Source organism: Pimephales promelas, chromosome 14 (assembly GCF_988280905.1).
Source record: "Pimephales promelas chromosome 14, fPimPro1.hap1.1, whole genome shotgun sequence".
Classification (NCBI taxonomy): domain Eukaryota; kingdom Metazoa; phylum Chordata; class Actinopteri; order Cypriniformes; family Leuciscidae; genus Pimephales; species Pimephales promelas.
The window spans coordinates 26,946,528-26,969,279 of record NC_142782.1 but is presented as its reverse complement, the minus strand read 5'-3'; the positions used below and the strand labels follow the sequence as shown (position 1 = coordinate 26,969,279).

Sequence of the window (22,752 nt, the reverse complement as noted above, 5' to 3'; positions counted from 1 at the left end):
GTTGATACATATCTCTCTCGTTTCAGTGCGTGCACTCAATCGCTCTGGCGCGTGAGACACTTTAATAGCACTAAACTAGCCCAGTTCATTCATTAGGATCCAAGCAGAATAAAACGTTGCACTTTTCTAAGCATGTAAAGTGGATAACTATAATGTATTGGGGAATATCACAGCAAGTGCTTGTGAAAAATCCTCTCCCTCCCCGGAGTGATGATATTACTGCGCCGACTCCATAGATATATATGCACCGAGTCGAAGTACTCCCAATCACTTGCTGTGGTATTCCACCATACATTATATAGTTATCCACTTTACATGCTTAGAAAAGCGCAACGTTTTATTTTGTGTCACCATTCTTGGTCGAGTTACACTACTCGAGTAACTGTATTTAAATAGGGAAAAAGTGGAGGTGTTTGTTCGCTTCTCTGCTTGGATCCTAATGAATGAACTGGGCTAGTTAAGTGCTATTAAAGTGTCTTGCGCACCAGAGCGATTGAGTGCACGCACTGAGACGAGAGTGATGTATCAACTCGTCTTAGTTAAGGGAATAACATGGTGGAGTATCCCTTTAAAGATTACAAGGGCACAAAAAATATTGTGTGCACAGATAAATCATTAATAATTAACACTATAGTATTCAAAAAAGATTTGTTTATTTTGAGGTCAAGGTGACTTTAATTGAAAAGAAATCACACATAGCATACATTCTCATTTGTATTGATCCCTAACCTCGAGAATTTCTTTTCAGAGAAACGGTCTGGCCGTTCTAGAAAGCCTCTGAATCGGTGCACTCATCCAAAGTCTATCAGCTTGTTTGATTAGAGACGGCTTTCCAGAGAATATCATCATTCAGAACCGCAGGGGTGTAATCAAGGTGTCAGCGTCTATGCTCATTAAAGCTGTTTTAATGTAGATGGCCCTGTGCGTTTGCCATCATAATTCAAGCATATGTTATTTTTCTGCAGACATAGTTTGTAGTGATAACATGCATGCATACAAGAATCCAAAGTCAAAGGTGTTCAATAATGAGAAATATGCCCTTGTCACGTGCTATTAGGTTTTGCTTGTTGTGCAGACAGTGCTTCTCATTTGTCAATTGACTAAGACAGCTAGACATTATTGATGTATCTGTATTTTTGCTCTCAAGAGATCCCTTTGTAAATGTTACCCATCTACATGAGGAAAAATCCCTGCTGTGTTTTAGATGCGATTAATTGGCCCACATTTGAGTGGTGGGAGAGCTGTTTTGTGTAAACGGTAGAATACGAGATCACTTTGGCTCAACAGCTGTTGGATTCAGATGCCTTTTTTAACACCATTATTTCGCCCCTGCACTGGAAGATGGTTCCATCAATCAAGTGAAATGGAGCCCGAGGCTTCGCCATTTGATAGGTGATCTCTTAGATGGCCTCAGATAGAAATCTCTCTTACTTGGGTCATTTCTTTTTTCAAGTACAAGTCAAGTAAATATGGTTGGGCATCTACTTGCATGTATTCAAATTCCATTTGAAATTTTGTTTTCTGTTTGCTACCTCATTTGGCACACAAATTTGCTTTCCAGCAAAACGTTGACACCATGTAAGCTAACACTCAATCCTTCAATAAGCAATTGCAAAGTGTCTTTTTTTTGCTATGTTGTAAACGTGTTTCCGGTATTTAACACCTTGAGTCTATTTTGTAGTATGTTTTGAATGAAATAGAGTGGTGGACTTAGAAATTTCGATATTGGGTCCTGTCTCGACTTTTTGACTTTTTTAGAATCGCCTGTGACAGTGTTAGACTGGCTGTCTATGGGCATGCACAAACATGTCCTTAAAACAACCCTTAACGTTCATTTTCAAAACTGTGCAACTCACCGAGTGGTTGGTGGTGTTCGTTGATGATTTAAAAACAAATATATCGGCGCTATATATGCTTTCAATCCGTGTTGTTTGCTATTGTGGAACTATTTATTCAGATACCTCACAACCGCGTATAAACTTCCGCTCAATATTTGAGTCTGAAGCGTTAGCACACTCCCGACCACTTGATGGCGACAACCAGGACGCTGTATGGAACACGGTATCTAGCGCACTGTAAAAAAAATCTGGGAGCACAGTTGCTCTGCTCACGCTAGCCTTCTGAGAGACGGAAGGCGTTTCTCAATGTCAAGGAAGGATCCTCGGAAGCCGGAATTTCGAGGATGCTACGTCATCGACGTCCGTCGAAGGACCGTTCCAATGTCGAGGATCCTCAGAAATTCAACCAAGGACTGAGTCCTTCGTTCGGAAAATATCCCATACACAGGAAAGGATGCATATGTGTAGCCTTCGCGCTCTTAAATCACCCACAATCCTATGCGCAGCTTTGCTATCTTGTTCAAAAAATAAAAAAAATGACGACCGTTAGCGGAGTCGGAGTAATAACGGCAATATGCTTTCAAATGTAGGCAAGTATAATTTCAGTTTAGCCATTTATTTAATGTTTGTTAAACTATTTAACATGTCGGCTCAAATTTGCTGAGGGGATTTAAAGGTGTTCCCTTTTACTGGTGATTAACTTTTTAATTTTTACTTCATATAACGTTATAGCTTTTTTGTTGGTTACATATTTTACCATTGCATGTGTTTTAACAGCTAGATCATGTTGCTATGGACGTAGTGCTAGTTCTGTTCACTCCGGTAATATAATCGTTTTTGAATGAATAAACTCCTTTTTAAATAAATATTTTGTGTCAAATTATTGATTTATTTGGTAGGTAGCCGTTTGGTAGGTACAACCCCTTCAGGCTGATTCAATCAAGACCCCTCTGCTTTAGAGTTTGCGGGGTTGTATACACTATAACAACCGCCTGGTTATACATTATCCCTTATACTTTATTTATTTCTATGAGGACTGACAAGACAAAATAAGGACTGTCAAATAAAAGTGCAGTACACCAGCACTATGATTTTTGCAGCGCCGAAGCGGACCTTTCACTGATGTAATGACGCAATGACGTGCACTTGCTAGCCTGTTCCATTACGTGTTCTCCAAACGCTAAAGAGGACCCTTGCCTAGCCTCTGAAGGAAATGACTTGGAAGGACCCGTCCTGCCAAGGAAGTATCCTTGACATTGAGAAACACCTGGAGAACCGAGCGAAAAGACTACAACCAAATGTAAACAGACCCCTTTCCTTTTCCGGTAGCTAGCGCAGTAATATCAACGAGCACTGAGTCCTCCAGCAGACATTAATGCGATTTAAAAAAATGACAAATAAAACACGACAGAAACGGTATTTCGCTTGGCTACTTGTATCAGAACATCAACGAACACCACCAACCACTCGGTGAGTTGCACAGTTTTGAAAATTAACGTTAAGGGTTGTTTTATGGACATGTTTGTGCATGCCCATAGGCACCCAGTCTAACGCTGTCACAGGCGATTCTAAAAAAGTCAAAAAGTCGAGACAGGAGTCGGGACCCAATATCAAAATTTCTAAGTCCACCTCTCTATTTCATTCAAAACAAACTACAAAATAGACTCAAGGTGTTAAATACCGGAATTATCCTTTAAGTCTGATATACCCACATGTGTCTTGTTTGCAATGTTCTTGTTTGGAATGAGGATGTTCAGGTGATAGAATGAAATAATAATTTACTGCTTATTTGGAAATGCTGGTAATCCTTATAGGCTCAGTTCGCCATTAATTTTTCTTATGAATCATGGCGGAGAAGGTTGTGCGCCTCGAATGTTGTTCTTTTTCTACATTTGGTTAGGGCAGATATGGTCAGAGCTAATATACTCGCAGTGGGCTTTTGAATCTTTCATTGGAAGTAATTTAGACTGGAGATGTTTTACATTGCATATGCCTGGATGCCCACTGTGATAAAAAGAAGCACTTCGCACAGCCATGGTACGTGTTTGAAAAGATGAGCGATCATGAAGCGTTTACAACAGTCCTCAAATCAAATTTTCTTGTTATATTTCCTCTCACTAACACTGAAACAAACTAGAGATACTGTATATTTTTTTACAAATGTACGATACAGATCATCAGCACCACTGCATGCACGCTGTGCACTCGTTTTCTCGCTCCCTCTCCCCCTCACACTCCGGCATAGTCATGCTCTCGCTCACACAGAAACACACAAAAAAAAAAACAAACACACAGAAGTACACACAGTCACGATTCCATCACCTCCCTTTCATTCCTGCTCTCCAGCACTGTGAGTTACCTTAGTAATAAGTTAGAAAAAAAGGTTTGAGAGAATTCCAGTGGCCTTGAACTGAAGAATGCGAGGAGGGATGTAAGCAAGTTGAGCGGATAAGATAGAAAGAGTGCGTGCAGAACAGATAGAACCGGAAACAAGGACCACTATAGAGAAAATACTGAGAGAAATTGCCATTGTCAAGATGACTGAGTGAACTGTCTTGCTTTTAATGGACTTTGAAAGAACCCAAATCAGACTCTATGCTGTCTTTCCTCCACTCCCAGCATGGTTGAGAGGGGGAGGTGACCTTCTCCCAGTCCTATAACTTCTACTTTTCCCATAACAGATCCACAATCAACCCATAATACCCTCCCAAAGCTTCAGACCACTGCAGTGCCTCGCACGCAGATTTTTCTATCCTGCCGTATGTTTCATTTCTCATCCTGCATCTCATTTCAGCGGAAGCTTTGCTGAAATCCCTGTTAGCTTTCACAGCTGCAGCGCCCAGAACGCTGATTCCATATGTATGAAGGGTTGAGCGTGCATCGTGCTTCAGGAAAAGTCTGAAAAGTGCTGGAGAGGCAGGAAAAAAGGTGTGGGTGGAAAGAGATGGACTTCAGCCGAGGTGCCCATGTCAACCAGCAGCGAGAAGATAGCAGGCGTACATGCAACACAGGTATTACAAAAAAGAGGCAAGCTCACAACATTGTTGCAGTGCTCTCTGCCAGTCACCCTGCAGTACTGTGATGCGTGGGAGGCTTGAGCTTCTACTCTCAGAAGGCAATAACTTGATCAAAGCATTTGTTTTCTCTGGAGAGGGAATGAGGTGACTACCAGACAGAGACAACAGAAGGTCATGTTAACGACAAGCCGAATACTTTTGTACAGATGAGAGTGGCTGTGAACTGATGCATAGCTATAGACAGGCACTTCAGATTTGTCCTAGCAGGCCTAGCAAGTACAAGTCGGTACACACAGCTGTTTTTTTGTTCTATATCCACACACACTTATGTGCATGTTAGCTATGGGTCTGGAAGAGGGTTGAATAGTCGTTCATCAGCTGCTAGTTGATTAGTGAGGTAAACTAGCTTTAATAGTTTTTAGGCGCAGTGCTTTAAAGGGGGAATGAATTTAGAGGCGTAACTTTTCAAGGATTTCTGCGGTTTAGTGAAATTTGCACTGGGATGCAGGGGGGTGCTAATGAGTCTGGAGAAATTACAAGAAAAATATATTGAAAAAAATAAATAAAGTAAACATTTTAAAAAGTAATACAATTAAATATTAATAATAATTTTGATTTTTATTCTCTCAAATACAACTTAAAGTATTTTTTCCAGATAATATTACACGCATGCACGCACACACACACACACGCACACGCTGTAAACACTTTAAATGGATATTTGTACATGAAAAGAAGCATCTTGTAAAGCACAGATGCAAAGCACCAGCTGTGTAACAAATCCACAGGCTTCAGAAAAAAAATTCTGAACAATTAGTGACGGATTTCAAATTGCCTGCTGTGAGTGATGTATCTGCTATTATGAATAATTCATATGACTTATTTTTTGGATAAGTAATATGTATAAATATGGCAAGAATAGATTATGTCCAATAACATACTTTTAGCTAATAATATATGATTTTTCGCTATTTGTTGAATATCTGTCGATCTGTTATTTTTTAAACGTTGTTTCTTGTAGACACGCAGACGCACAACTGCAGCAATTCTGTGTTTCCAAAGTGTTTCACTCTGTTTTTCAGCAACATGCTATGTTAAATATACTGTAAATAATGACTTTTTTAAGTTCTAAGTAAAAACTTTAAGGCAATTGAGAGTATGTTTTACAAGAAACTACTATTTTGCTTTTTCTACTTCAAAATGCCATGTTTAATTCAGTGCATTTGCTTGATGTTCAAATTGTTTGAAATTTACTAACAATTTCTACACCAGATTTGTTTGAGTGTAGTTGTACTATTAGATATGTGTCTTGAGAAGGGTGGTCTGTTATTCAGACTTGATTGAGAATGCCTTTTATATTTAAATTACCATCCTGCAATTTAAATTTTAATGTAAAAAAATCTGAATAAAAAAATAAAACGTGTGTGTGTATATACATATATATATATATATATATATATATATATATATATATATATATATATACTGTAGATATAGATACAATTTCCAAAGGATGGAAAAAAGGGACTTGTATTTATTAATGCACATCTGATGGAAATTGCTTTTGACATGTTTATTTGATTTGCAGACGAGATAGTATGTGCTGATCATTTCACACATCTGCAGTGTGCAACATGTTTATTAGCAGTAATTATGCAAATTTTTCCTTAATTTTCCCTATCTCTTGCATGTGTAATTTGCTCAATAATGAGTTGGAAATTTGAGCTGGGGAAACACTAAATTACATCTCCTTTTAAATTATTAATCAATTGAATTAAATCACAGAACAATCATGTAATCCCAAATAGAATTAAAGCCATTCTGAAACAAACAGAGGCGGATGAACTACAGTCTGAGAGCGAATCTGTTTCCATGGCCACACTATAACAACGCTATTGCGCTATTAATTCTTTGAGGTCGCCATCCACTTCTCTGTGGATCTTTCTTTAAGGATCCTTAAACTGTATTTCGATTTTCAGTGTGGTTACCAAGCCCAAGTGTTTGGGCTTGGCGCAAGATTGGGGTTCTGAGATCTGCCTGAAAAGAGAAAATAATGAATGAATGTGGGCAGGAAAAAGGAAGGGCATTGGCAACCCTGCGCTTTCAAAGCTTTTTAGAGAACTGATTAAGCCGTGGTCTAATGAGCTGCAGTGTCCCTCCACTGTTTCGGTCCTTTGTTCTTTTCATTTCAGAAATGAAAAGCAAGGCTTTGATTGAAAGCAACCTAACCTTTGTTCCTCTCACTGCTAGAGATTCTCCTTATTTATCCCAGTAACGTGACCAGAGCTGAACAGGGCTGCTGAAATGAAGGTAAAATTTCGTTTGAAATGGAAATGATGCATAAGTGATTCTGAACTTTCTGGTCATCATTCCAGAGTCGTGTCATGGTATCCTGGGCCTGGGAGTTGTTGCAGCATTTGCTTGTTAACCAGACTTTGTTACAGAGCACTTAAGTCATGATAATGTCTTCCCGATATAGTTTACGGCAATGGTTTGAGGTTCCTTATGAAAATAAAACTATCGGTAGATGAAATTTGGAATAATCGGCTATCGTATCAGTGGAGAAATGTAGTATCGGTGCATCTTTAGTGACAAACCTAGTCAAGAACATATACTGTTTCTTGTTCTCTTAGCTGAAAGTGGGCAGGAGTGTTGGTGCTATTTTCATACTAGTCCATGTATTCAAGATTCGCAAGGAATACAAAAAATAAAATAAAAATAAAACACACACTTGCCCACACAGACCTCTCATATCCAGCTTGCTATCCTAAAAAGTATATCTCTGGGAGTCACGGCCGTGTCAAAATTTAGTGTGACATTTAGTGTCCTTCAAATATGACTTTAAGAGTTCTGTGAAAGGTGAAAACCAATGACAATGTTTTCAAATAAATAACAGAGATTTGCTTTTTGGAGATTTTTATTTATTTTTTTATTTTACAGGTCCATACATTAGTCAAATATACTACCTGTTATACTTCTCAATAAGCCACCTGCAAATGTACATTAATAACACATAAAAAAAAGAAAGAAAAGTATCACAAGCTCAGTAAACAGCACTAAAGGAAGCAGGGACCCATTAGGCCTTTTGTGTATTTAAAAAAAAAAAAAAGTATTTATATTTGAAATTTACTTTACAGATTCTATTTTACTCATACATCAAAACCACTATTCTAAAAACGATTGTATGGAGCTTTGCTTTGAAAATTCTAAGTCCCTTCCAGGTTTTTGTAGTACAAACTGTACAACTGTAGATGTAAGCCTAAGCAACTAAACATATAAACAAAGCTTTTTAAACTAACATCACCAATGTGTTCTTTGTCAGATTCAATATTTAAATGCTTCAGCACTGTAAAAAAATATTTTCAAGATTTGTTATCACAACATATTTTCTTTTGTCAAATCCACTTTATAATAATTTATTTAGTTGAGATAACTTATTATTTTGAGTTTCTGATGATTAAATTAATCTCCTTCATTGTATTAACTCACTTTTTCCAGTTCAATCAACTTAAAATTTTAAGGCAACCCAGGTTACTTACGTTTTTTTAAGTTAAACCAACAATATTTTTTACAGTGTAGTAATCACAACATTTTTTTCTTTTGTCAAATCAACTTAAATAATTTATTTAGTTCAGATAACATATAATTTTGAGTTTCTGATGATTAATTTAAATCATTCTCCTTCATTGTATTAACTCACTTTTTCCAGTTCAATGAACTTAAAATTTTAAGGCAACCAGGTTACTTACTTTTTTAAGTTAAACATCAATATTTTTTGAAACATGTGGATTCTATCACATTTCAAACCCATACATTAAGAAGGTTTTCCTTTTCATCCACTTTAATTTTCTCAGTGGCTCTTTGGTGCTCCATGCTGACATGCCTGAGCATGTGGGATGTATAATCTCTGAGAAATCCTTTGCCTGTGGTATTGATTAATCGCCCAATCTTCATGCTTCTCGCTGCACTTGAAACCTGTTAGTCATCTTTTGCAGAGACATTACATTTTAGTCTTTCCCTGCACTATATAAATATAAAAATATACCTTCATCTTTGCTCTCAGATCACTTTCTACATCTCATTACTGGCCATTTTCCATTTTTTTCAGATGTAATACTTAGAAGTACTTAGAATAACCTACTCAGCCACATTCTTGAGAGGACTTGAAGTCTTTGATTGTAGTTATTAATTTCGTGACCTTTGGAATATGGTTGCGTTGAACATGTGTTGAATACAGAACAGAGACATCTTAATTTTTAGCCCAATAGTAATACATTCATCTTTACGTGCATTTTTTTTTTAAAATCATGGCTTATTCATGTTAATCGATTGAAAATACTGATGAAAAGGTCAATTAAATTCTGATTGTAGTGTAACTTTTAATGATAATGTTTTAAAATTAAAACAAACTGTTGGTGAAAATATGTTGAGGAAAAATATTAGCCGGATATCAACAGTTTTTCAAACCAAGGACAGTGTTATTTAATTAATGAATTTTAATCTTTAAAACATGTTTAAATGAAATATTTATGAAAAATGTTTAAAAAAATACTACGGAGCCTGAAGCATGTTTTTATTATTTTCTTTCACAATATTCTAAACTAAAATTGTATTTTTTTGTTGATTAGACTATGCCATTTAACCCATGGTGAAACGTTTAAAGAATGACTACATTGTATGACTAAAACAAATAAATATCTGTATTTTATCAATAAAATGACAGCCTCCACCCTGCTGCACATAAGAAGAATCAGTGATGGGATCAGCTGTGCTTTGAGAATCCCATAAAATTAAAGTCAAGGCTCAATGAAGTTTATTGTGAGGAGCACCAGGTAACGATTGAAGGGGAAAAATCCTCTAGCAGGGCTGCAGATGAGACCTGTGCCTGCCGCCTCAGTACGTGCTGTGTCATATATTAGACGGCACCCTCTCTGCTCTCTGAGTGCTCGCTATGTGGTGGATGACATTTTGAATGCAATATATCTTTCACTTCAACCGTTCGATTTCTTCTGAAAACACTCAAAGGCTCATTCCTGGAAATGTTTAGAGATTGATCCTTTTATTCCTTTATTTACAACCAGAGGATTTACAAGATTACAAATGATTCTTGTCCGTATGCTATGTCAGTTGGAGAAAATAGTCTATATTGTAAAAATCTGTGTATGTATTAAATACAGGCTATTATACGTATTATGCACATCTTTAAAGGGGTGGTATAATGCCCTTTTCACAAGATGTAAAATAAGTCTCTGATGCCCCCAGAGTGTGTATGTGAAGTTTTTGCTCAAAATTCCCCACATATAGTTTTATATAGGATGTTAAAATGGTCACTATTTGAAGGTGAGCTAAAACGCATCGTTTTTGTGTGTGTCCCTTTAAATGCAAATGAGCTGCTGCACCCGGCACAGAGGGCAGAGCTTTGTTTACCTCCTCACACAGACATGCACTGAAATTTTTTGAAACTTTTAGCCTTTTATGTTAAAACCGGAGTCAGAAAAAGACATTTTAGGGTTAGTGATGTCGCTTACCTGGAAGGAAGGTTGTGTAGTCCCTACCAGCCGTTTGTTTTAGACCTTAAAAAGCATTATCTTTAAAAGAAAATATCTCCCTTTGCATTGAACCTTGAGCATTGTAACTTTGCAGGTGTTGTTAAAGCTCGAACAGCAACATTACACAATCATCAACCACCCCTTAAAAGGGGATAGTTCACCCAAAAATGAAAATGCGTTTCAAAAATGATACTGCGTTAGGGACAGTTTTACAACACATGTGCTGAGATCCCATTATTTTGACTGTATTGAATAACCAGAAATGTACTTGCGTATTTGCGTTTCTTCGCATGTTAAAAAAAAAAAAAAACAATTAATTTATTTTTTACAGTCTATGGTTTTCACATATGTAATCAATCATATGTTTACATATTTGGCTGTACTTGTGAAGATCAGATGTTTCTTCACAAAGTACATAAATTCACAAACTTTGTGCCTGTGAGGGTTATACTTAGCCATTTAGTAGTATATAGTATAATTTTTTTAGTGTTTACAGTCCGAATTACATGTTATCAGATACAAGTTGACCAAAAAGGCTTTCAGATTACCCGATCAAATGACTCTTATGAACAGATTTTTTTAGTGAATCAGTAACAAAGCGTGACCAGTGCAGTCCGACTCACGAACGACTCATTTGCCAAACGAATTGTAATTAATTGAAATCAAATCAAAATAGTAATTGAATCACAAGCTTGTAAATCAGGATAAGAATCGAATTGACAGCTGCATTTTCACGTTTTCAGAGAACCCCAGCAGGTTGTCAGATGCCATATAATGTAATTTCTATTCCCAGTGCTCTTTTGTACTCCCACTTAACCAACAGTGGAAGGCTGAAATTCACCTGATATTGTCCGTGTAGAGCTCATGGCCTCTGCCAAACTCAGTCTTTTTCAGGGTTTTTGTCTCAGAATAGCTGATAAATGTGAGGTGCTGCATTACTCCTCTGCACACACAGAATTTGCCCCCTGTCTGCATTAGTGCTGTGGGTTATTTATTTCTGCTCCTGCCGGACTGACACTCTCATCCAGGAAGAATAGAGACAACATTAACGTCAACCTGTCTGTCCCCTTACGTGTTTTTTTGGGGAGGGAGGGGTGACAGAATAACCTTTGCGCTGACAAATCACAGCTTCTTTACGACTGCCTGCCTGCTCGCCGCATTAGATTTATGTCAGAACTGAGCAATGGCCCCATTGCCTTGAGGTACATGTGCTCTACACTTGTGGTTTTCTTATTCAGTGCTTAATTTGGAAATGGATGAAGATTAATGCTGTAAATTAGGGGTGCAGCGGATCAAAAAACTCACGGCTCGGATTGTTTCTCAGATCTGAGTCACGGATCGGATCATTTTTCAAATCAGCAAAAAAGACAAGACAGATAAACATGTTTTGTCTTTTTGTTTAACACTTTTAAATTATGAAACAGGCCAATCAGGATGCTCTCTGTCTTACATGCGCACACATGCAATGTCTCTCGCTCTGTCCCTCTCTGCTGTGCATGCGCTACACGGTTTGGAGCACATTATGTTCGGTCTAGATTCCGGGATATTTGAACTAATTTGCGGGCATCAGGGAGCCGCTATCAAAATGCAGGATTTTTCAGTTAATTTTGTTAGGCTAAAGTTGGCATGAAACAGAAGTTGCGATAGCTATTTCTTCTGTATATCATAGTAATATGGCTTTTTGAACCGGAAAGAAATGTAGGGCAGGAATCATTTTTTTCCATTGGGACTTTATTGGATGGTTGTGGTTTGCAATTGTTGTGATGTCATGTGAGTGACAGGTTGTCCCGCCCTCGCGCCAGTAAACACCTCATCAGAGAAGAGGTCTTGCTGCAAGAGGAAGAGGAAGTTATTTTGATTATTTTGAATTAAAAAAAAATGATGTGCACACACAGATAAATCATTTATTTAAAAAACGTGCAATATTCCATAAAGAATTGCTCATTTTGATTTCAAGGTGACTTAAAAAATGTGCAAAATCCTGTTACAGCAGAAGGTCTGGCGCCCCTTGTGGTAGTGTTGAGAATTCAGTGCTCACCAGCTAGAGTTGTTTGCATTCCAGTACTTGCGCTGAGTTTGCTTTGGACCTGAGTTGTTTGACATTTAATGAAATGCTAACTTGAAAAATAGAATTGTAATGTATAAGGTAATTAATTTAATAGTCTAGTCTCAAACTGCCTTTTATATTACATTCCAAAACTATGCCAGGCATTTTGAAAAATATAAATATATTATGCACCAGAGCGTGGCAGAGTCAACATTTGCTCAGAAATAATTGTTGCCCCTCTCCTAGCACCAGCATATCATTATAGGAGAGGTCCAAGACCCCTCTTTTGTCAGGAAGTCTATTTATAGAAATTCATTTAGATCTGTTTGCAGTTGGCCTGCCATCACATTAGAGAATGGATATCACCTTGATTCGTTTTCCTTTTCCCCCTCTCCACAGATTACTGGTTAGTGGTTACAGATAACAGGCCCGCATCACCCCGCCATCAGTCTGGTGTTGCTATGTGCTTTGCAGAAGTGTTGCACTGACTTAAGCAACCTTCACATATTGAATTAACTGGTTTCCATGGTGAGCAGCAACAGTGCTCATAATCCCAGAGTGCTTGATTTAATTGTAGATCGAATCAAAACAAAGTAATGATGCTCAGAATAACGAACAAAATGCGCCATCTGGCTATTTTTAGCTGCGGTGAAGTATCTTTTTCGTGGCCACCCGCAGAAACGGCAAGATCTCATTTAAGCATGCTGGATTAGTATTAATATCTTTGCCTGTATGCACTGTGGTTGTGTTCAGTACAGTAAATTAGCTTTTCCTCTAAGTTTTTAGAGGAAAATGAGTCTCTATTGAGTAAGGGATGGTTTAAATGATGTCTTCGTTTGCTTTGAACTCTAAACTGATCTTGATGAGCCCAGGAATTAACAGAAGACACAAAACAGAGAGACCAGATGGAAGTGAGAGAGGAAAGAAAAATAATTTCCTTTTCCTACTTAATTTTTGTTAGTGGGCTATGTATTAAAGACATTTACTTGACATAATTGCTTTTAAATTTAATATTAATTACAATGTATTAATAAATAGTATTTTTTTCTTCTGTTTGCCGTCAGAAGTTGATGTAATCCAGTATTATAAGTGCTGTGCTGTCTGACATATTGCTTAATTCAATTCATGGGAAAATGTTTAATCATAAAATATATTTTCAGCCTATTCCAAACCGCCATGTATTATGAGTTTACTTGAAAGCCTAGTGGTCAGTCTGAGTTACTGCAAACTAGACTACATGTACTGTATATCTGCAGTCCTAGTTTCGGTTTCCCTTTTTGAATGACTAAAATAGACTTTTGATACCTGCTGATAAAGACAGAAATTTACTTAGACGCAGGCGCAGAATGCATGTGCTAGTTGACAGTCGGTGTGTTTAAGCGCAGCTTTTTGGCCGAGACGCAGCCGATGAGAGGTGAATTTGTTTGTTTGTGTGCTGTTGGTTGCAGACATGGTTTGGATTCCTGAGATTTGTAATTGGCCTTGTCAGACATTTAGAAGACATTGAATTACTGTGTTTAGTGTAACAGAGGGCCAGACTGCAGCCCCAAGAGTGCTGTTAGTGCTTATGAATGGCATTTATCAGTCGTAAGAAGGTCTGTGCAGAGAGGGAGTCAGATGTATAGAGAGAGGAAAAATTAATCTACATTGCTTGTTTGACTACATTGACTGATTGCTTTTCTGACGAAAGATTAATACAATATAGATTCCGATTTTTCATTGACATTGCTGGGAGAAAAAACAGCTTAAGTCAGTCTGAGCCTACATGTATGTTGGGCAGCTGTTTTACTCGGATGCACATATATTGTAATAAATCTCATAAACAGTCCTACGGTGGTCAAAAACACGCAACATCCAGTCGGTTTAATTTAAAGGGGTTTACACTTTATTTCGAATACACAAGCTAAAACTCAGTATCACGGTACAGATATGAAGAAAGGGGAAGAGACACACAGGAAAACCTGGAACACATTACCTCAGCCGTATCTGCAGCCGAGGATGCCAGTCCACAAGCCAGGGACGGTGTTTACAGCATTTAGTTCATTCACCAGGTCCGTTCAATGTTCGCGTCAGAGGATTCTCCAGTTCGGAGTTTCAATGGCATGTGGATGAAAATCAAGCGGAATTCCGAAGTAATTGGTGACACTATAATAATTGGTGACCCTATATAAATCTTACTTAATTGAAAGCATTATAGCCTACTATTCCTGCCAAACTTCCATGGTTACAGTTAGTGTTAATACAGTAAATCCATGGTGAATGTTGCTGATCAATAGCGAATTCAAATGCTTTCTTTACTGGATGTAACAGTGCTGCTTGATTAAGATTGGCTCGCGCTGCATCGGTCCGTCAACCACATAATAACCAGGGGTGGTGATGGCGCAGTGGACAAGACACATGCCTTTGGTGTGAGAGACCCGGGGTTCGAATCCACTGTGAGACACCAATGTGTCCCTGAGCAAGACACTTAGTTGCTCCAGAGGCGTGCGACCTCTGACATATATAGCAATTGTAAGTCGCTTTCGATAAAAGCGTCAGCTAAATGAATAAATGCGTAGCTCAGCTTCGTTCATTTGCCTTTTGATGTTGGGCAATGTTGTGTTCACGTCAGCATCCCGAGTGCGCTTGCCACGCGCAACATGCCTACATTTGAGATAACGAAATTTTGGCCGGCAGGAATAATGGTCCAACAAACCATTTAGTTTGAAAATGCTTACCGAAAACCGAACCGAAAGCGAACAGTTTGAGACGAATATGTGCATTGTTACACCCCTTAAATATACTATACATATATATAATGCTTTTTTTAAATGCTTCTTATACAGAAGTTTCTAAACTTTTGAATGGTAAGGCATCCCTTTGGTGGTTTAGTCAGTCTGGTGTCAGAAACACATCAGTTGTGGGGAAACCCACACTAAACATGTAAAACCAATCATATAGTTTGATTCATCCTCAAAAAAGCCCCAGCAGTTTTCCAGTTTGAGATTTTTATATTTTCCTTAATTTTATATGGATGATTTTTATGGTCTTTCTTGCACTTTAGGAGGCAGAAAACCAAAAGAAAATTCTGGGCCCCAAAATCCAAACAGGAAAATGAAAAACTGTAGCTTAGCCAGCAATGTAAGCCACTGAGGAGTGAACAAATAATTGAGCAGTCTTATGGCACTCTCAACAGTCGGCCGCGTGAAGATACCCCATGCCATCTTCCCAGTTTGATAGCACAAAGCTGTCCTCACAGCTGTTGCATGAAAAAGTGCCGGAACTACTGTGATGAAAGACGTTTAAAAGAGGTGCAAAGAGATCTCACCAGACATTTCTTGGTGCATCCAGCATTTGTTTCTTCCTGGAAATGTCACTCATTTGAATAGTGCCCCAATAGTATTGTCCTTTCAAGCAAGGGGCCGTCACTCTGGAAAGGAGCTGTCTGTTAACATAAAGAGACGGAATCCACAATGAATTATTACTGCCAGGAAAGAGCCTTATTTTTAGACCCCACGGTAGAGATGAATGTATTATGTATGAATCTTCAGTCCTGCAAGGTTACAATATTTATGACACCATGTGTTACCTTAATTACTTATATTGATATCATCCAAAGCCTCATATCTGTCAAACATGTTTTTTTTTTAATTTATTGAGCTTATGAGAGAATTATTATTATCTGAAAATAAATATAGATTAGCACCCAATTCCCTAAAGGAATTATGCAGATAAGCTAATGGTGCAAACAAGTTCAAAATATGATGAATTCATTTTCACAGTGCAATTCAAAGAGCTAAGTTGGGAAAATAATAGTAAATGTACACACTACACAGACATAGGGATGCATTGATATTTGTCACGGTTGTTTTTGGTTTTTCTTGTCATGAATGATCTGATTGGTGGATTTAGTCATGTGTCCTATATTCTTATTGGTTCCTTATGTGTCCTGTTTTGATTGGTTCATTGTTTCATTGTGTTCAGGTGTTTGGTCATTAGTCTTGTGTGTATGATTGTCCTCATGACATCAGTTGCGTCATCCGACCTGAATTGATCAGATTCATTAATCGAGCAATTAAGTTCTAATCAAGTAATTTTTTTCAATGTCAAATCAATATTATGATGGTGAAATTAAAGGCATCACTACATAATTATGTACAGTATGACATTTGGATAACTATTGATCTTTCTAAATGGTTAATGAGTTAATGGAACAGTTAAGATGAAAAAGTTCCTATAAAAGAGATGGGAAAGGGCTCTTCAGCAAATAGTGGTCTTAATGAATTGAATTGTTGCCATAAAGTAGCGTTATTAATAACAAAAGCGTTTAGCTAATTCACCTCAGAGTGCATCAGTGGTTTAGTCTTTTTAATATCGGGTGGGCTTTGCAATTGCAATAGCAAACAGAAATTGGCAGATGCTTCATAGTCATGGAACATGTTTAAAATGTTATGCAGGCTTTTATATAAGTACCCTGTGAGTGTGAGGTGTTTGGCTTTGCAGCTTTTAAATGTTTAGTTGGAAGATGTCATTCCTTAGTTAATCATGCTGTGGTAAAAATATCATCGTAAAGGCAGTGATTCAGTGTAGATCTGCATGCTGAGTACTGAGATGCGAGGGTTCAGTGCACGAAAGATCAACAGATCGATAGTCAACAGCCGCTGAATGTTCCCCTTTGACAATGCTGCCTTCTCAGCGAAGAGTCGAGTCTCTCATCTGCCTCTTCAGCGTTCACTTCTATGCAACGAGTGCACGGTTAGAGCCAGTTGCATTATTTAATCAGGAGTGTGCTGTTTGTGTGCTGTCGTTAATGCACCTGGTGTCCACTGGACTGTCATAGGACTGCATGTAGACTGTTTTAATGGCCTTGCAGCTATATTGGGTATGCGGTGGACCTTTCCCACCTCCGTTTTCTTTTCACACTCCATTGCATCATTCTATCCATTCCTGAACTTTTATTCTGCTCCTCTTACAGTAATGGACTGGCTCTTCTCTCACTGTTTGATTTTTTTTGTAAAGGTGATGTGTAATTTAACGATTTATAGCTTAAACACAAATTTTTCTATCATGAATTGATTGTTCTCCCAGTAATCGATTCAAAAAGCAATGAATCGAACGAATCGCGATTCGATAGTTATTCAAGAGATGATCATGTTTACTCGCACTGCTGCTTGAAATGAGGAGCTAGTACAGTAATCTGTCACGCCACATCAAAGAGCGCCAAAACGCCATTTATTGTTTGAATTTCATGATCAAATAGTCAAAATTTGAAGATTACACCTTGCTTATTATTGAAAGTAACAAAACACGGAGCTTGCTGTTTGGTGTTAATGGTTAGGCTACAGAACTGAATACGTTGTGTACACATCCCAAGTCCAATTAGCTGGGATGTGCACACAACGGCTGAGGGGGCGGGGCGTGTTGGGTACACCATAAGAGTATCAAATCGTAGGTTCTGTATCGCGGTTCTTCGGTTTGAAACGTTTCACAAACGTTTATGTTAGATGATTTGATAGCACTAGAATCCAATTGAAATCTACTAAAATTAACATTATGCCACAAGTGCTGCAGGGCTTAAATTGTTCTGAACTTGGAATATCCTAATAAAGTGCAAATGAACCCCCAGAAAGTGTGTTTTCCAGGTTTAAATACTGTGTCACTTTGGTGTTATATATCAAACTATTGTTGTTGTTGTTTTGAGAAGCTTGACACAGCATCATTGGCACAACCAATGGCGTGCGTTTGGGGCGGGACTATCTGTTTGATAAGTTATTATTTTTATAATTCCATTTGGTGGCACTACTGGCAGAGAAATTCCACACTTCACCATTTGGTTCTCAGTCTAATTTTTGAGAGCAGATGAGAGAATGAGCAGTCATCTGTAGAGTAGTTGGTGATTAGGGCTGTCTGTCTGCTAATAGTAACAGGGTGAGGGAGAGAAAGAAAGCCACTTATCACCTTTGCAGCCCATAAGGACTGTGCTAATTGTACCCTTTATGCTGTAAGTCACTGTACACTTGGTGAAATTCCCTGACGGATGCTATTTCCAATCATTTGGAGCAGAAATGGGCCCTGCGTACCTTCTTGGTTTAATAGCTGTGCTTTAGAGTCCACTGAATCGCTGACTGATAAGAGTGTTAAGAGATAGAATAGAATATTAGCAAATTGCTGACTGTCACCTTTGAGGAATTAAATGTGCTATTTATCAAAAAAATCTTTCTGACCCCATACTTTTGAAGAGTATGGGGTCAGAAAGACCCCATCTTTTTTATTTTATATATATTATCTTAAAATGTATTTATTAATAAATATGTATTTATAAAAATAAATATATTTCATATCAATTGATCAATATATTTGTTTTCATATTAACATTTTGCCTGTGCAAAATCAAGTTTTTGTTTGTGTTTTTAGTAATTGTTGGTTTGGTGTGTTTTAGTACTCATTGTTACAATTACACAGCAAAAGTTCAGTGACATTTTTATTTGTGCATGGTAGAAAGCAAATACTGATACTGACATCATGACATACAATAAATATGGAAAATTGAACTACATTGTTGCATAACAATATATAATGGTGATTATTAGGTGACATGTATTTGTGTACAGGTAGCAAGAGATTAGATTAGATTAGATTTACATTAGTGGCAACTTTGTTGTCATTGTGCAGATTACAATTATAGAGACAATGAAAGGCAATTAGTGTCTAACCAGAAGTGCAAAAATGCAGAAAAGTGCAATGTGGACAGTATAGGTAGTGCAGTATAAAAAGTATATGACATATAGTACAGTGTAGACCATGGATGGGTAACTCCGGTCCTTGAGGGCCACTGTCCTGCAAATTTTAGCTCCAACTCTGACAAAAATGAGTTTTTAGTAATCCTGAAAACATTGATTAGCTTGTTCAGGTGTGTGTAATTAGGGTTGGAGCTAAACTCTGCAGGACAGTGGCCCTCGAGGACCGGAGTTGACCATCCCTGTAGACAGTAGTTTACAATTAATGAAGTAGTATGGTGTAACATTATAACAGTTTCAGTTAACATCCACAAATGAATAATGTTTCAGGAGATACAGCATTCAATGTGTACTAAACTTTTTTAACTCCAAACTTTTTCATAGAACAGGCTGTAGGCATAATAGCCAGTTTTAGCATTGAGATCAGGCTATGTTTGACTTGTTTACTACTACTATCCTGTTAACGACTGATTAAACAACAAAGGAGAACACATAAACAGCTAACTTGGCTGTTTCAATGATGAAAATTAAAATAGATCTTCACTGTGGAAATATGGGGATTTGCCATCACGATCATTGATCAGTAAGAGGAGAGTTAACCTCATTTAAGCCTGCATAACCTACATTAGCTATGCTGTTACATAGATAGACAGATAGATGAATTGGCTACTACAAATGATGGCCGTAAAAGAGACTATAAACGCATTGAATAGGATGTAGGCATAGGTGTCGATTTCGATTTTTGATTTCAGATTTCATCATGAGTCATTTTGTACCCACCTCTTTTTTTTTTATTAACTCAAGCTGCGCTGGCTACACGCTTCTGTGTTCATAACACTGCAACAACTATAACATTGGGATACGTTCTAGGTTGGGGAGGGGTGGTTGGCACGCCAAATGTAACTTGTTACTTTAATTGGAATCCTCCGTGTGGCAATCGCACATGATTGGGTGATGTCAGTCATCATGTCACCGATGCAGGTGCAGCTCAGCTGACGTGCCTGTTCACTTCACTTCTTCTCCTGGCCACCTAAACAACAATCATCAAATTTCTCTCTCATATTGCTCATCATAACCATTTAAAACTGTCAAAAAATCGAACCAGAAATGTGGTGATCACAGATTGTTGTTTAGGTACATTAAACCGTTAATGAAGCAGAAACGCTTAATGTCAGATAACGCTTATAATAATTGGACTTTGGGTTAGATTTTTTTGACCGTTTTCAGTGGTTATGAGGAGCAATATGAGAGAGAAATTTGGTAATCATTGTTTAGGTACATTAAACCACATCATGTCATATTGTCAACATGGTAGCCTACTTATGAAGCAGAATAGTGGATCATATGTCTAATGCTTTTTGAAAACTTGAGGCTTTCTTCTTTGAAATCCATCAGGCTAACAGTTCGAGAGAGATGCGATTAAGACACACACACACACACAGACAGATGTTCCTGTAATTTATAGATAGATTATGGTTTATACTTAAGTATTAGGGACATTTTTTAATTAGGGTTTTTTTTTTTTTAAATAAGGTTTTAAAGAAAGGGAAGTTTTAAAGAGATAAAGTTTTATACTTTCGAGTCAATTAAAGCACCTGTGTGCACAGAAGGGATCGGTAATAAATCTCTTTTCACATCCCACCCAGCCTAAGTTACAAAACCGCTTATTCACACCGGCCACGAGGATCTATGTGAGGCAAGCGCTGAATTATTCATCGCTCTTCTCGACTACCGGGGTCTTCCTCACAGCTAACGCTCCAGTATGAGCTGGCAGTTTATGGTACGCTTTTCATTTGTACTGTCAGTGCAGATTTTACATTCACAGAGCCCTACATCACGACTCAATTCCCCTGTGTTTAGATGATGTCCTCTCAGTTACCACATCACATCTCATTTATTACGAGTTGAAGCAATAGCATTGTATGACCTTTAATAATGTAAAAAAAATAAATAAATGGAAAACATAATTAAAATACTAACTTTTCTGCTAACTCTTCTACATTCCATAAGTTGATGAGGTGACAGACAGCAAGAGCCACATCAGCACGAATAACAATGAGCACCAGTGGGTTTGAACCCCTTTCCTCCTGAATGCACACCCCATCTCTTTGTCTTTCTTCTATTACATAATTCTGCTCCATCTGCTATTTATATCACTTCTGTTTTCAGGCTTTCCACAAGATACCCACAATTCTTCCTGTTTTTCCTGCCGTAGGCGGGACACTCAATAAAGGGTTGTTCAGTGTGATTATATCTAATGAATTGGAATAAATGGGACTGATGGACTGAGGTGAGATAAAGTGACAGTCTGATGAAAAACTTGTCGACTCTTCATGTAGCACCAGAGGGCTGGTTTCCAGCAGCGAACATGTGGGTTCCGCATCTGTTTCCAAGCAAAGCCATCCATAAGGAGGGGGATACAATGGGCACATCCCGATTTTGCCAAGTTAGACTTGTTCCTGGGCCATTCGCTAATGCATTAAATGTTGAAACTAAGATTAATTAATGCATTAGAAGTATTTTATTGTTAATGTTAACTATTAATTAAATTAACTAATGTTAACTAAATGTAGCTTTATTGCAATGTGTTACCGAACAACAATAATAAATATTCAGAATGTTATCAATCAATATCTAGGGCATGTTGTAGTCAAGAATAAAATCTAAGTTTGAAAATAAACAGCCTATTAGTCTAAGGCCCCGTCCACAGTACTGCGTTTTCGTTTAAAAACGGAGACCTTTTGCTACGTCTGCACCTCCCGTCCAGACTAAAATGGAAAAAACGAAGACCTAAAACGGAGAAGTTTAGAAATGCTGCAGCTTCGTTTTGCGTTTTGAATCTCCGGAGGGTGTATTAGTGAAGACGGAACAAAACGGAGGAGTTTAGAAACGATGACGCAGAGGCTGACGCTCGGCTCTATGATTGGGTGTCATCGATCATGACGTGTCCTTCCCTGATTCGTCACCCTCCATTTACACCGGCACGCGCATGCCCAGGGTTGGTGAATGGTCACGTGATCCGCGTTTCCAGTCGTTTTAATGTGGACGGAGATCAATTCTAATACGCAAATATAACGCTGGTGTGGATGGAGATCGGATTCGTTTTAATTTTACGTTTTTAACGCAGTAGTGTGGACGGGGCCTAAGGCTGCGTCCGGAAGCGCGTACTTTGTGAGTAGGTACTATATTTAAATAAGAACGTACTTCGCGACCGTTAAAAAAGTAGTTCTAAATAGTATGAATACGGGTAGTATGAATGAGTCTGGACGTACTACATGCGCCATGTCGTTGTCGCGTGACATATGCTGTCATAACAGTGCGAAAATTTAAAGAGCTCATTCCAGTGACTGCACCAACTTCGTGCTGTTTTTAGTTCTGCTTTCTGTTTCCACCTGCGTTTTCACTTCGTCCGAGCCGCCAATCAAGAGGAGATGTGGGTCAGCTGCTCGCAGATCACGCCTTTTGCGGGATTTCTTAAATAACATTTATTAACCTAAGAAATTTTACCTCATAAAATACACACACAACCCCTATGAACAATGACAGATGTTGATTTTTGGCAAGGAAAAAGCCATTTATTTGCTT

The 22,752-nt window shown here is 38.0% G+C and overlaps 1 protein-coding gene across 6 annotated transcripts in view; it reads left to right on the top strand.

Moving 5' to 3' along the window:
• Nucleotides 1–22,752, top strand: part of pde4d (phosphodiesterase 4D, cAMP-specific) — a 113,388-nt gene that overhangs the window by 39,989 nt on the left and 50,647 nt on the right. The window contains exon 1 of one of the 6 annotated variants that reach the window (XM_089119757.1): nt 3,117–3,308. The exons of 4 other annotated variants lie outside the window; for them this stretch is intronic. In XM_089119757.1, coding sequence (XP_088975883.1) covers nt 3,214–3,308 — 95 coding nt within the window. In that variant the 5' untranslated portion in view covers nt 3,117–3,213. Of the gene's footprint in view, nt 1–3,116; nt 3,309–4,638; nt 4,850–22,752 lie in introns of those variants that run through there. One more of the 6 variants, XM_089119759.1, reaches the window with a different exon arrangement.